At 33.8% G+C, this 14,672-nt stretch overlaps 1 protein-coding gene across 10 annotated transcripts in view; it reads right to left on the bottom strand.

Moving 5' to 3' along the window:
* Window positions 1–14,672, bottom strand: part of TANC2 (tetratricopeptide repeat, ankyrin repeat and coiled-coil containing 2) — a 374,308-nt gene that overhangs the window by 286,610 nt on the left and 73,026 nt on the right. For all 10 annotated transcript variants that reach the window (XM_036997193.2, XM_073235742.1, XM_073235743.1 and 7 more), the window contains exon 2: window positions 12,530–12,623. In XM_036997193.2, coding sequence (XP_036853088.1) covers window positions 12,530–12,596 — 67 coding nt within the window. In that variant the 5' untranslated portion in view covers window positions 12,597–12,623. The remainder of the gene's footprint in view (window positions 1–12,529; window positions 12,624–14,672) is intronic.

The raw sequence follows: 14,672 nt of genomic DNA, 5'->3' as shown, positions 1-14,672 counted from the left end.
AACCCAAAGCCTACAATGGCAATAACTATATATCTATCAATAATCACCGTAAATGCAAATGGTCTGAATGCACCAATCAAAAGACACAGTTACAGATGGATAAAAACAGTAAGACCCATCTATATGTTGCCTACAAGAGACTAACTTCAACCCCAAAGACATACACAGACTAAAAGTGAAGTGATGGAAAAAGATATTTCATACAAACAATAGGGAGACAAAGAGCAGGAGTTGCAGCAATTGCAACAGATAAGGTAGACTTCAAAACAAAGAAAATAACAAGAGACAAAGAAGGAAATTACATAATAATAAAGGGGTCAGTCCAACAAGGTGATATAACCATTATAAATATTATGTACCCAACACAGGAGCACCTACATATGTGAAACAAATAATAACAGAATTAAAAGGGGAAATAGAATGCATTGCATTCATTCTAGGATATTTCAACACACCACTTACTCCAAAGGACAGATCAACTAAACAGGAGACAGAGGCACTGAACAACACATTAGAACAGATGGACCTAAAAGATGTCTATAGAACACTCCACCCAAAAGCAGCAGGATACACATTGTTCTCAAGTGCACATGGAACATTTTCAAGAATGGATCATATACTAGGCCAGAAAAAGAGCCACAGTAAATTCAAAAAGATTGAAATTGTACCAACCACCTTCTCAGACTACAAAAGTATGGAACTAGAAATAAATTACACAAAGAAAACGAAAAAGCCCACAAACACATGGAGGCTTAACAACATGCTCCTAAATAACCAATGGATCAAAGACCAAATAAAAATAGAGATCAAGCAATATATGGAGACAAATGAAAACAACAACACAATGCCCCAACTTCTGTGGGAAGCAGTGAAGGCAGAAAGTATACAGCAATCCAGGCCTATTTAAAGAAGAAAGAACAATCCCGAATGAGCAGTCTAAATTCACAATTATTGAAACTGGAAAAAGAAGAAAAAATGAGGCCCAAAGTTCGTAGAAGGAGGGGCATAATAAAGATCAGAAAATAAATAAATAAAATAGAGAAGAACAGAAAAAATTAATGAAATGAAGAGCTGGTTCTTTGAGAAAATAAACAAAATAGATAAACCCCTAGCCTAGACTTATCAAGAAAAAAAGAGAATCTACACACATAAACAGAACCAGAAATGAGAAAGGAAAAATCACTACAGACACTACAGAAATACAAAGAATTATTAGAGAATACTATGAAAAATTATATGCTAACAAACTGGATAACCTAGAAGAAATGGACAACTTTCTAGAAAAATACAACTTTCCAAGACTGACCCAGGAAGAAACAGAAAATCTTAACAGACCAATTACCAGCAATGAAATTGAGTTGGTAATCAAAAAACTACCCAAGAACAAAACTCCTGGACCAGATGGCTTCACCGCAGAATTTTATCAGACATTGAGTGAAGACCTAATACCCATCCTCCTTAACATTTTCCAAAAACTAGAAGAAGAGGGAATATTTCCAAACTCATTCTATGAAGCCAGCATCACTCTAATTCCAAAACCAGGCAAAGACCACAAAAAAAGAAAACTACTGACCAATATCCTTGATGAACATAGATGCAAAAATACTCAACAAGGTATTAGTCAATCAAATTCAAAAACACATAAAAAAGATCTTACATCATGATCAAGTGGGATTCATTCCAGGGATGCAAAGATGGTACAATATTCAAAAATCCATCAATATCACCCATCCACTACATCAATAAAAAGGACAAAAATCACACGATCATCTCCATAGATGCTGAAAAAGCATTTGATAAAATTCAACACCCATCCATGATAAAAACTCTCAACCAAATGGTTATACACGACAATTATCTCAACATAATAAAGGCCACATACGAGAAATCCACAGCAAACATCATACTTAACAGTGAAAAGCTAAAAGCTTTTCCTCTAAGATCAGGAACAAGGCAAGAATGACCACTCTCCACTTTTATTCAACATATTTTTGGAGGTCCTAGCCATGGCAATCAAACAACACAAATAAATAAAAGGCATCCAGATTGGTAAGGAAGACACTAAACTGCCACAGTTTGCAGATAACATAGAAAACCCTAAAGAATCCACCCCAAAACAACTAAAACTAATAACTGAATTCAGTTGCAGAATACAGAATTAATACACAGAAATCTGTTGCATTTCTATATACTAACAATGAACTAGCAGAAAGAGAAATCAGGAAAACAATTCCATTCACAATTGCATCAAAAAGAATACCTAGGAATAAACTTAACTAAGGAAGTGAAAGACTTATACCCTGAAAACTACAAGACACTCTTGAGGGAAATTAAAGAGGACACTAATAAATGGAAATACATCTCCATGCTCTTGGGTAGGAAACATTAATATTATCAAAATGGCCATCCTGCCTAAAGCAATCTACAGATTCAATGCAATCCCTATCAAAATATCAACAGCATTCTTCAACAAACCAGAACAAATAGTTCTAAAGTTCATATGGAACCACAAAAGACCTCGAATAGCCAAAACAATCCTGAGAAGGAAGAATAAAGCAGAGGGAATTATGCTCCCCAATTTCAGGCTCTACTACAAAGCCACAGTAATTAAGACAATTTGGTACTGGCACAAGACCAGACCAATAGACCAACAGAACATAATAGAGAGCCCAGATATATACTGACACATATATGGTCAATTAATATAAAGGAGCCATGAACATACATTGGGGAAATGACAGCCTCTTCAACAACTGGTGTTGGCAAAACTGGACAGCTACATGTAAGAGAATGAAACTGGATTACTGTCTAACTCCATACACAAAAGAAAACATCATACTTAACAGTGAAAAGCTGAAAGCTTTTCCTCTAAGATCAGGAACAAGACAAGGATGACCACTCTCCCCACTTTTATTCAACATAGTATTGGAGGTCTTAGCCACGGCAATCAAACAACACAAAGAAATAAAAGGCATCCAGGACCTGAAATAGATCAAGGACCTGAATATAAGTCATGATACCAAAAAACTCTTAGAAAGATACATAGGCAAAACTCTCTTGAATATAAACATGAGTAACTTTTTCATAAATGTATCTCTTTGGGCAAGGGAAACAAAAGCAAAAATGAACAAGTGGGACTATATCAAGCTCAAAAGCTTCTATACAGCAAAGGACACCACCAATAGAACAAAAAGGCATCCTACAGTGTGGGAGAATATGTTCATAGATGACATATCTGATAAGGGGTTAACATCCAAAATATATAAAGAGCTCACACACCCCAACACCAAAAACTCAAATATCCAATTAAAAAATGGGCAAAGGATCTAACAGACACTTTTTCAAAGAATAAATTCAGACGGCCTAACAGACACATGAAAAGATACTCCACATCACTAATTATCAGAGAAATGTAAATTTAAACCACAATGAGGTATCACCTCACACCAGTTAGGATGGCCAACATCCAAAAGACAAGCAACAACAAATGCTGGTGATGATGGGGAGAAAGGGGAACCGTCCTACATTACTGGTGAGAATGTAAATTAGTTCAACCTTTGGGGAAAGCAGTAAGGAGGTACCTCAAAAAACCTAAAAATAGAAATACCATTTGATGCAGGAATTTCACTCCTAGTTATTTACCCTAAGAAAACAGGATCCCAGAATCAAAAAGACATATGCACCCCTATGTTTAACCCAGCACTATTTACAATAGCCAAGATAAGGAAGCAACGTAAGTGTCCATCAGTAGATGAGTGGGTAAAGCAGATGTGGTACATATACACAGAATGGAATATTATTCAGCCATAAGAAGAAAACAAATCCTACCATTTGCAACATCGTGATGGAGCTAGAGGGTATTAATGCTCAGTGAAATAAGGCAGAGAAAGACAAGTACCAAATGATTTCACTCATCTGTAGAGTATAACAACAAAGCAAAACTAAAGGAAGAAAATAGCAGCAGACTCACAGAACTCAAGAATGGACTATTGGTTACTAAAGGGGAAGGGGTTGGGGAGGATGAGGGGCAACGGAGGGATAAGAGGATTAAGGGGTATTATGATTAGTGCACATAATAGAGGTGAGGGCAAGAGGAAGGAAATATAGCACAGAGAAGACAAGTAGTGACTATTGCATCTTACTATGCTGATGGACAGTGACTGTAATGGCGTATGTGGTGGTGACTTGATAAGGCGGAATGTAGTAAGCACAATTTTGCCCATGTGAAACTTAAACATAAGATTATATATCAATGATACCTTAATTAAAAAAAAAACTCAACACACACTCAAAAAGAGTCCAATTAAAATATATCCAAAAGCCATGAAGAGGTATCTCACCAAAGACAGAGGGCAGATAAGCCCATGAAAATATGCTTAACATCATTAACCACTGAGGGAATGCAAATTGTAACCACAATTAGAAACAAATACACACCTACCAAAATAAGTAAAATAAAAATAGTGACACCACCAAATGCTGGTGAGGAAGAGGAGAAATTAGATCATTCATACACTGTGGTGGGCATGCAAAATAGTATAGCCACACTGGAAAAGAGTTGTCACTTTCTTCAAAAACTAAACAGGCAACAAAAATGGGTCTTTCAGTTTCAACCCTGGACATTTACCTCAAAGAAATGAAAACACTTTCCCTGTATGAATAGCAATTCCACTTCTAGATATATTCCAAAAAAAACTGAAAACAGAGACACAGACACTTGTTTACACAATGTTTACAGCAGCATTACTCAAAATAGCTGAAAAAGGTACTATTAATGGATGAATGGATAAACAAAATTTGCCATATAGACAGAGACAAAGTAATTACAGGTTATCAGGGACTGGAGAGAAGGGGAAAAGGGGAATTAATGCTTAATGAGTACAGAGTTTGTGTTTGGGGTGCTGAACAATTTGGGGTTCATAGTGGTGACTGTTGCACAACACTGTGAATGTAATTAATACCACTGAATTGGACAATTCATAAATTGTTACAATGATAAACTTGGTGTTATAATACATTTTGCCACTATAAAATGAGTCCATGGACTGTAATACCAGTGCAGTGCCTAACAGAAGGGACCATTTCAACAGTCAACAGCATAGGATCCCCACAGAAAACAATTTTAACCTGAGATGAGCTTATATTCAAACCCTGGAAAACAACATGAGGAATAGTCCACCATGAATTAGTCATAAAACATAACACAAGAATACAATGACATAAAAGTCTAGTATCTTGCCTCTATTTCTCACTCAGGTCTCAATCATGGCAGGCTCTAACTGAAAATTTAGAAGGTATTTTTTGGTCATAAAGGTAGTGTTCCATACAATGTATTGGATGGTTCCACAAAATGAAGTAGCAATAATACCCTTGGTCTCATTAATACCATGGTTTTTCTTGCTCTCTCCTAGACATATCTAAGGCTATTTGTCTATACGGCCATGTATTTATAGTTTGTTTTAATACCTTTTAAGTCACATCACCAAAATTGATACTTTTTTCATCTTTGGTTATTTTCATTTAAAGTTCCATAGAATTTTAAAGTTATTTTACCCAACTGAAAATGAATCTGTTTTCCTGAATGGAATTACAATAAATAAATTTATGTGTAAATCCAGAGACATATGTCTTTCCATTTGCCTAAGTCTTAAACACTTCAGTGAGGTTTCTTGTCAAATCTATTCCTGAGAATTAATGATTGTTATCATGGTGAATGTAATTTTTTTCATTTACATTTCTAAACAGTAAATATTGGTAGAGCTAAAAGTGCCAACCACCTTGCCAAGTTATATTATTATTTCTCATAGATATTCACTGGATTCTCTGGGGTTTTCACCGCATTTAAAAATACAGCTGACACCATTTTTTTCAATATTTACACTAGTCATTTTATTTTCTTGTCTTTCATGTATACTAGGAAGCTTCCAAACAGTTTTGAAAAAGAATGGTTAATAGAAGAAATTTCTTACCATGCATTTATTTTAATGGAAATGGCTGCTACATTTCTTTGGTGTAATGTTTAGCTGTTGGATTTGGTGAATGGTCTTTATTATATTTAAAGTACATTTAGTGATGTTTTTAATGGCTGCTTAGTTTTATAAAATGCTTCTTCAGAATATAATACAATAATGTGGTTTTTAATATTTTTTTTAAGTTAAAAACTTCTGTTGATTTTCTGATATAGAAACACCATTGCAATCCTGGAATAAATTCTACCTGTTGTAGTATATTATCAGGAATTATTTATATTTAACTATATAAGCTTTACTCCCTTGGGCTCACTATTCTTTCCGCATCTGCTGCTTTCCTCACATTTATTTCTTAAAATTTTTTATTAAGTTATTATTGATATACACTCTTATGAAGGTTTCACATGAAAAAACAATGTGGTTACTACATTTATCCATATTATCAGGTCCCCACCCATACCCCAATGCAGTCACTGTCCATCAGTGCAGCAAGATGCCAGATTCACTATTTGCCTTCTCTGTGCTACACTGTTTCCCCCGTGATCCCCCACATCATGTGTACTAAACATAATACGCCTCAATTGCCTTCTCCCTCCCCCACACCTCCCCTTTGGTAACCACTAGTCCCTTCTTGGAGTCTCTGATCTGCTGCTATTTTGTTCCTTCAGTTTTGCTTCGTTATACTCCACAAATGAGGGAACTCATTTGGCACCTGTCTTTCTCCACCTGGCTTATTTCACTGAGCATAATATCCTCCACCTCCATCCATGTTGTTGCAAATGGTAGGATTTGTTTGTTTCTTATGGCCAAATAGTATTCTATTGTGTATATGTACCACATCTTCTTTATCCATTCATCTACTGATGGGCATTTCGGTTGCTTCCATATCTTGGCTATTGCAAATAGTGCTGCGATAAACATAGGGGTGCTTATATCTTTTTGAGTCTGAGAAGTTGTATTCTTTGGGTAAATTCCAAGAAGTGGGATTGCCGGGTCAAATTGTATTTCTATTTTTAGTTTTTTGAGGAACCTCCATATTGCTTTCCACAATGGCTGAGCTAGCTTACATTCCCACCAGCAGTGTAGGAGGGTTCCCCTTTCTCCACATCCTTACCAGCATTTGTTGTTCTTAGTTTTTTTTATGCTGGCCATCCTAACTGGTATGAGGTGATATCTCATTGTGGTTTTAATTTGCATCTCCCTGATGATTAGTGATGTGGAGCATCTTTTCATGTGTCTGTTGGCCATCTGAATTTCTTCTTTGGAGAACAGTCTCTTCATATCCTCTGCCCATTTTTTGATCGGGTTTTTTGCTTTTTGGGTGTTGAGGTATGTGAATTCTTTATTTATTGTGGATGTTAACCCCTTGTCAGATATGTCATTTACAAATATATTCTCCCATACTGTATGGTGCCTTTTGGTTATGTTGATGGTGTCCCTCACATTTATTTTTTATTTTGCTGGGAGACAGTCTTGAATAATTTTTTTTTTCTCCCAACAGCTGTGCTATGCTTAGGGCTATACTTACTGAGTTCCTGACTAGAAAAATAGTATTTTCCCCCTTACACTTGAAAGATGGTTTACTAAAATGATGACACAATGACATCAAATAATGGCATTATTTGTATCAAAGAAACATATCTGAACATTAACCAATTACTTCCATGATTTTAAATAATAAAATTAAGACAAAAGAAAAACATAACATTTAACTTAGAAAATACAGAAATGCATATATTTTCATAACTCATAATTTTAAAAAGCCATAGTTGTCTTTTCACAAAACTTAGGAGTACCTAGTCCTACACACATTAGAAGAAATTTTTACATTATAAATCTGAATTAAGTTATAAAATTCAAAGCTGATATCCTTAACATATCCTTAAACTTTGCTTAAGAACATTCCCTTTTTATTATTTGATATAAATCTATTTCTGTGAAATATTTATATAGTGGCCCACATAGAAGTTCAGATTAACTACTTAAAAGACAAATTATCACAGGCAATTTCTCTTTATTATAAATCCCTTTTAAATTAAGTATTAAGTTGGTTTCCTAAAACAAAACCAATTATGATGCCTATGAGAACTTACCTTATTAATTTTAGAAATAAGCCATGAGCCAAAGTTAATATAAATAATAAAGTATTCACCCAATTATTAACAATTAAACAAAAAACTAATGATGAAAACACTAATGATGTCCTTCCATAAACACACTTTTTCTTTTAACATAAAATTTATTCTTGCTTTGGAATTCTTAGAGTATGTTTGGGAAAAAGTAAATAGGGTTCTTTCCAAATAGAATACAAATCACTATTTTTATAACTACTGTAAATTATAAACATTTTACATTAAAACCCATGGAGAAGAATAAATGATAGAATAAGACCCCCCAAAAAATTATTATTGACATAATTACATAGTAAATAAAAGGAATCAGCTTTAATGCCACAGCAGAATTTTGACATGTATGGATTTAACAATTTGATCTCCACTATACTACTCAAAAGTCAAGGATACAATAATTTGTAATTTTGCTAAAGCACAAATTTGATGCCTCCCTCTAATAAGGATAGTATGTAGAAATGAGTCTATCTGGTACTAGGTCAATAAGACTATCTAGCATCTGCATCTTAATCTGGCTTTACTGCTTTCTAGTAGTTATCTTATATGAAGTAATTGTGAAGTGATAGAAAATGCTTGTGCTAGCATCAAAACTGAAGGTGTGTAAGAAAATCATGATTCTAGGACAAAAAACAAAATTTGGATAAATGATTTCTTCAAAATTAGGAGATGGTCGAATAAGGACATAGCCTAGATTTCTGACACATATGAGAGAGAGAAAGAGTGTGTGTGTGTGTGTGTGTGCGCGTGCGCGCGCAAAATCAAAAAGTGAACAGTGGGGTAATGTCAATTATTATTAGTCTTCTACCAAATCTAATCAGTGTTTGGGGAGACAAAATAACTAAATCCAATGTAGTTCTCCAGGTTGGATTCTAGAAGAGAATGAGGACATTAATGGAAAACCAATGAAACCCGAAACAGAAGTCTGGAGTTTAGTTAATAGTAAGCACCCATGTTGGTTTCTTAGTGACAAATGCACCATGGTAACGTAAGATGAAACAATGGGGAAAACTGGGTAAGTGATATAAAAGAATTCTCTGTACTATATTTGCAACTTTCTTGTAAATCTAAAATTAACCCCAAATGAATAGCTTATTAAAAAAATATGTAACTAGGCAAAGGAGGAAATAAAATAGGAATAGTAAAAAACAAAAGTAATAGAGAATAGAAACAGACATATTTAAGAGTTATGAGAAATAGAGATTTAGACAAATATAGATAAAAATATAGACTTACTAAGCTCAGCAAAGTAAGAGACAAGATTGAGAATATTGGCAAAGAAATGGAAACAATAAAAAGAACAAAATGATGTCTTACTGCAGATTGTTTTTGTTGTTTTTTTATTATCATTGATATACAATCTTATGATATGTTTTCACATAAACAACACAGTGGTTTCAACATTCACCCATATTGTCAAGTTCTCAACCCCTCTACTGTGGTCACTGTCTATCAGTGTAGTAAGAGCTATAAAGTCATTAATTGTCTTTATTGCCTTCCCCATGACCTACCTCTATTGGGATTGTGATTATAGTGGCACTTAATCCCTTTCTCCTTCCCTACCTTTCCTCCCCAACCCCTCCCCTTTGGTAATCACTAGTCACTTCTTGGTGTCTGTGAGTCCACTGCTATTTTGTTCCTTCAGTTTTGCTTTGTTTTTATACTCCACAAATGCATGAAATCATTTGGTATTTGTCTTTCTCCACCTGGCTTATTACACTAAGAATAATACCCTCTAGATACATCCATGTTGTTGCAAATGGCATGATTTCTTTTACTTTTATGGCTAAATAATATTCCATTGTGCATATGTACCGTCTTTTCTTATCCGTTCATCTAGTGATGGACATTAGGTTGCTTCCTTATCTTGGCTATTGAAAATAATGCAGCAATAAACATAGTGGTACATATGTCTTCTCAAATCAAGGATCTTCTTTTCTTGAGGTAAATTCCTAGGAGTGGAATTACTGGGTCAAATGGTATTTCTAGTTTTCATTTTTGGAGGAACTTCTATATTGCTTTCCACAACAGTTGAGCCAATTTACATTCCCACCAACAGTGTAGGAGGGTTCCCCTTTCTCAGCATCCTCACCAACACTTTTTGTTTCTTTCTTCTGGATAGTGGCCATCCTAACTGGCATGACGAAAGATCTTGTGGTTTTAATTTGCATTTCCCTGATGATTAGCAATGTGGAGCATCTTTTCATGTGCCTATTGGCCATCCATATTTCTTCTTTGGAGAAGTGTTTGTTCAGATCATCCACCCATTTTTTGATCAGGTTATTTGTGTTTTGGATGTTGAGTAGTGTGAGTTCTTTATATATTTTGGATGGTAAGCTCTTACAAGATAAATCATTTATGAATATATTCTCCCATACTACAGTATGCCTTTTTGTTCTGCTGATGGTGTTCTTTGTTGTACAGAAGGCTTTTAGGTTGATGCAGTCCCACTTGTTCATTTTTGCTTTTTTTTCTTTTGCCCAAGGAGATGTGTTCAGGAAAATGTTGCTCATGATTATATTCAAGAGATTTTTACATGTTTCTTCTAAAATTTTTATGGTTTCATGACTTACATTTGGGTATTTGATCCATTTTGAGTTTATTTCCATGTATGGAGTTAGACAATAATCCAGTTTCATTCTCTTACATGTAGCTGTCCAATTTTTTAGGCACCAGTTGTTGAAAAGGCTTTCTTTTCCTGACTGTATATTCATGGCTCCTTTATCATATATTAATTGACCATATATGTGTGGGTTTATATCTGGGCTCTCTATTCTGTTCCATTGATCTATGGGTCTGTTATTGTGCCAGTACCAAATTGTTTTGATTACTGTGGCTTTGTAGCAGAGCTTCAAGTTAGGGAGCATACTCCTACCAGCTGTGTTCTTCTTTCTAAGGATTGCTTTGGCTATTTGGGGTCTTTTGTGGTTCCATATGAATTTTAGAACTATTTGTTCTAGTTTGTTGAAGAATGCTCTTCGGTATTTTGATAGAGATTGCTTTGAATCTGTAGATTTCTTTAAGCAGGGTGGCCATTTTGACAATATTAATTCTCCTATCGATGAGCATGGGACAGATTTCCATTTATTGGTGTCTTCTTTAATTTCTCTCATGAGTGTCTTGTATTTTTCAGAGTATAGATCTTTCCCCTCCTTGGTTAGGTTTATTCCTAGGTATTTTATTCTTTTTGATGCAATTGCAAATAGACTTGTTTTCCTGATTTCTCTTTCTGCTAATTCATTGTTATATATAGGATGCAACAGATTTCTTTGTATTAATTTTGTATCCTTACTGCAGATTGTTTTTAAGTTGAAAGGGGACAGTTCATTATGGTAAAACAGCCAATTCACCAGGAGGATATAGCAACATTAAACTTCAATATATCTAATAAGATAGCTTCCAAATACATAAAGCAAAAATTGTCAGGAACTAAGAGGAGAAATAGACAATTCCACAATCATGGTGTGAGATTTAATCACACTTTTCTTGGTTAACAATTTTTAAAAACTAAGTAAGGATATAAAATATTTGAGGACCAACATTAATAAAATAGACCTACAATGAAGCCAATAACTGCAGAATCCATATTATTTTCAGGTGTATTCAGAACATTCACCAAAATTGATCATATGTTAAGCTGTAAGGTGAATCTCAATAAATATCAAAAGGATAAAATAATACACCATAGGTCCCTGATAATAGTACAATTAAGCTAAATTAATAATAAGATAACCAAGAAATCATCAACTATTTGGAAGAGAACAATTATAATTTAAATACTTATGGGTCAAGAAATCACAACAGGAGCTAAGAAAAACATTTTTAATTGAATGATAATGAATATACTACCAATGTAAATCTATAAAATGCAGAAAACTTAGGAAATTAAGAAGATTAAAAGAATTTACCTATAACCCATTAACAGAAGACATTTAGCACATTTCTCTTCAATATTTCTCCAAAAGAAGTATATATACTTTTGGTTAGGTTTTACTTTAAAAGCTAAAAAATTATTCCCTTGTTCTTAAATCTTTATAAACTTTAATAACTATAAAAACCTTCAATTTATATTTCACTTTTTATGTAACTCTTCAAAGAGAGTTCCTGTTTTTACAGTCTTATTCCCCAAAGAGTTTCTAGGACTGAAATAATTTCACATGTTAATTCAACAAGTATACTTAGATCTATAAGGTTTTTAGTTAGGGGACAGAAGCATTACTCTCACATATTAGGAGCCAATTTTTCCTTCCTTCCTTTACCTAACTGTTCCTGATAAGTATTCAAGTGTCCCTTCCTCTTAGTAAGAATATGACAGCCTATAAAAACATAAACTTTTTTTCTCAATCAGGTAAACTGCCAAAGTGTTGTAGCATTAATTCAGATCCCTAAAAGAATTAAAAGATCACACAAAATAAATGTATCATAGCTCCTTACCACTTGATCTGTTTTTACGACTTGATTTCCCTCCAGTAAGAAGCATCTTGAGACTATTCCGAAACATGGTTGTGCTACTGTAGTACTCACAAAACTGTAAAAGAAAATGAGAAAATATCAAAAAACTTGATATTCTATTCAGAATACTGTTAAGAATGAAGTTGAAATGCATAACAAATAATTGTGCTTATACAGTATTATTTAGCTATATAACAGAAACATTTAATCAATTAATTTAATTAAACATTTCAAAGTATACCATAATATTTTGTGTACCTTAAGACATAATGGTAGATATCATGAGGGTAGAAAAAAATAGAAAACAGCATTAGCTATAAATAATCTACCTTTTACTTGACTCTACATTTCTTAGGCAATTTCCCCATATGCCCAATGCACATACACCCAAAGTTTAAAAGTGTAGAAACTTATAGCAGCTGTATATTTTCCATTGGTCAAGCCAGAATTCTACATCACAAGAGAGATTGTTCTTTATGTTCCACTCCTATCAAAGGAAAGTCTCTCTAGCTGTGCTTTGGATTATGTCTTCTCTCCCCTTTCAAAAAGTTTTATCCAAAAATCATCTTCCTTTTCTCTCTCAGGTTCAATTTTTTCCTTAAACATGCTAGTATGTTCTATCCAAAAACAAATAAGCAAGGCCCTCTCTTTATTTGCACATGGCCCAATTACTGTTCCTATATCCTTACTCTTTTTAGCAAAATTTCCCAGAAGTGTTGACAGTACTTGGTGCCTCCAGCAGATTGGACAGAAGAGAAGCAAACCAGAACAGAGGTGAACAGAAAATATCCAAACCAAAGCACAGAGATAAAGGTTGAAAAATACAGAATAGACTAAAAGAGGCATATGGAATACAATGAAAAGCTTAACACACATATTGAAATTCCAGAACAAAGAAGAGTAAATAAGAAAGAAGCAATATCTGAGGGATAATAATCAAGAATTTCATAACATCAGAGAGAGACATAAAATTACATCTTTAATCAACAAGAGGAAAAAAATAACATTTCAAGGAGCAACAATCAAAACACTAAGAGATAACTTTCAACACAAATGATCAATGGCAGAAGGCAATGGAATGACTTCTTAATTCTGAAAGAAAATAGGTGCCAATAAAGGAATCTTTTCACAATTAAAAATATGTTTGAAAAATGAAACTGAAATAAAAGAGATTTCAGAAAAACAATTTATCAGTAAAAGAAATATTGAAAGGGAGTTCTTCTAACACAATGACCAAATAAAGACATTTTCAGATGTCTGATACTAGAAAAAAACACAGAAATTCAAAACAGAGCCATAGAAAAGGAAAAATGTTGACAAATATGAATGAACAGAGACAATAAAAATAACATTACTAGTCTGTTAAGTTTAAAATATATGTAGATTTAAAATGAATAATGGAACAAAGAAGTCGGGACTTGGGTGAATGGAGTTAAAGTTTCTAATATACCTTCATTATGCAAGAAGTGGCAGAAGTCATCATTTATATTACATTGCAGTAACTCAAAGTTCATGTAGTAATTCTAAGAGCCATTAAAAGCTAATTGAGATGAGAAAATAAGATATTTGACTGAAAGAAAGAAGTGAGAGAAAAAGCATATACATGTGAATAAAATATAAAACAAATAGATGGTAGCTTTAAACTCATGTTATATGTTGTTATGTTAAATACTCTACTGAAAGATTACTTTTGGACACAGAAAGACTGAATATAAAATGATAGACGATACACCATCTGAAAACCAATTAAGAGGAAGCTGGCCTAGCTATGCCAATATCAGAGTAAACTTGAGGCAATAAACACTACTGAAGATAAACAATTCTTAGTAATTAAAAAGTCACACCAACAAGAAGATACTGTACAATCCTAAATCTGAATGCACCAAACAACCAATCTTAAAAATATGTAAAGCACAGAAAGATCACGGGAAGATGGCGGCATGAGTAGTTCAGTGGAAATCTCCTCCCAAAAACATATATATTTATGAAAATACAATAAATACAACTATTCCTAAAAGAGACACAAGTGGATACAGTACAACAGCCAGGATACATCTACATCTGTGAGAACTCAACACCACACAAAGGGGGTAAGATACAAGCCGCAACCAGGTGAGACCCAAAC

The sequence above is a fragment of the Manis javanica genome, chromosome 4, assembly GCF_040802235.1.
Source record: "Manis javanica isolate MJ-LG chromosome 4, MJ_LKY, whole genome shotgun sequence".
Lineage (NCBI taxonomy): Eukaryota > Metazoa > Chordata > Mammalia > Pholidota > Manidae > Manis > Manis javanica.
Note: the sequence above shows the minus strand (reverse complement) of the source record. Positions and strands in the feature narration are given on the sequence as shown.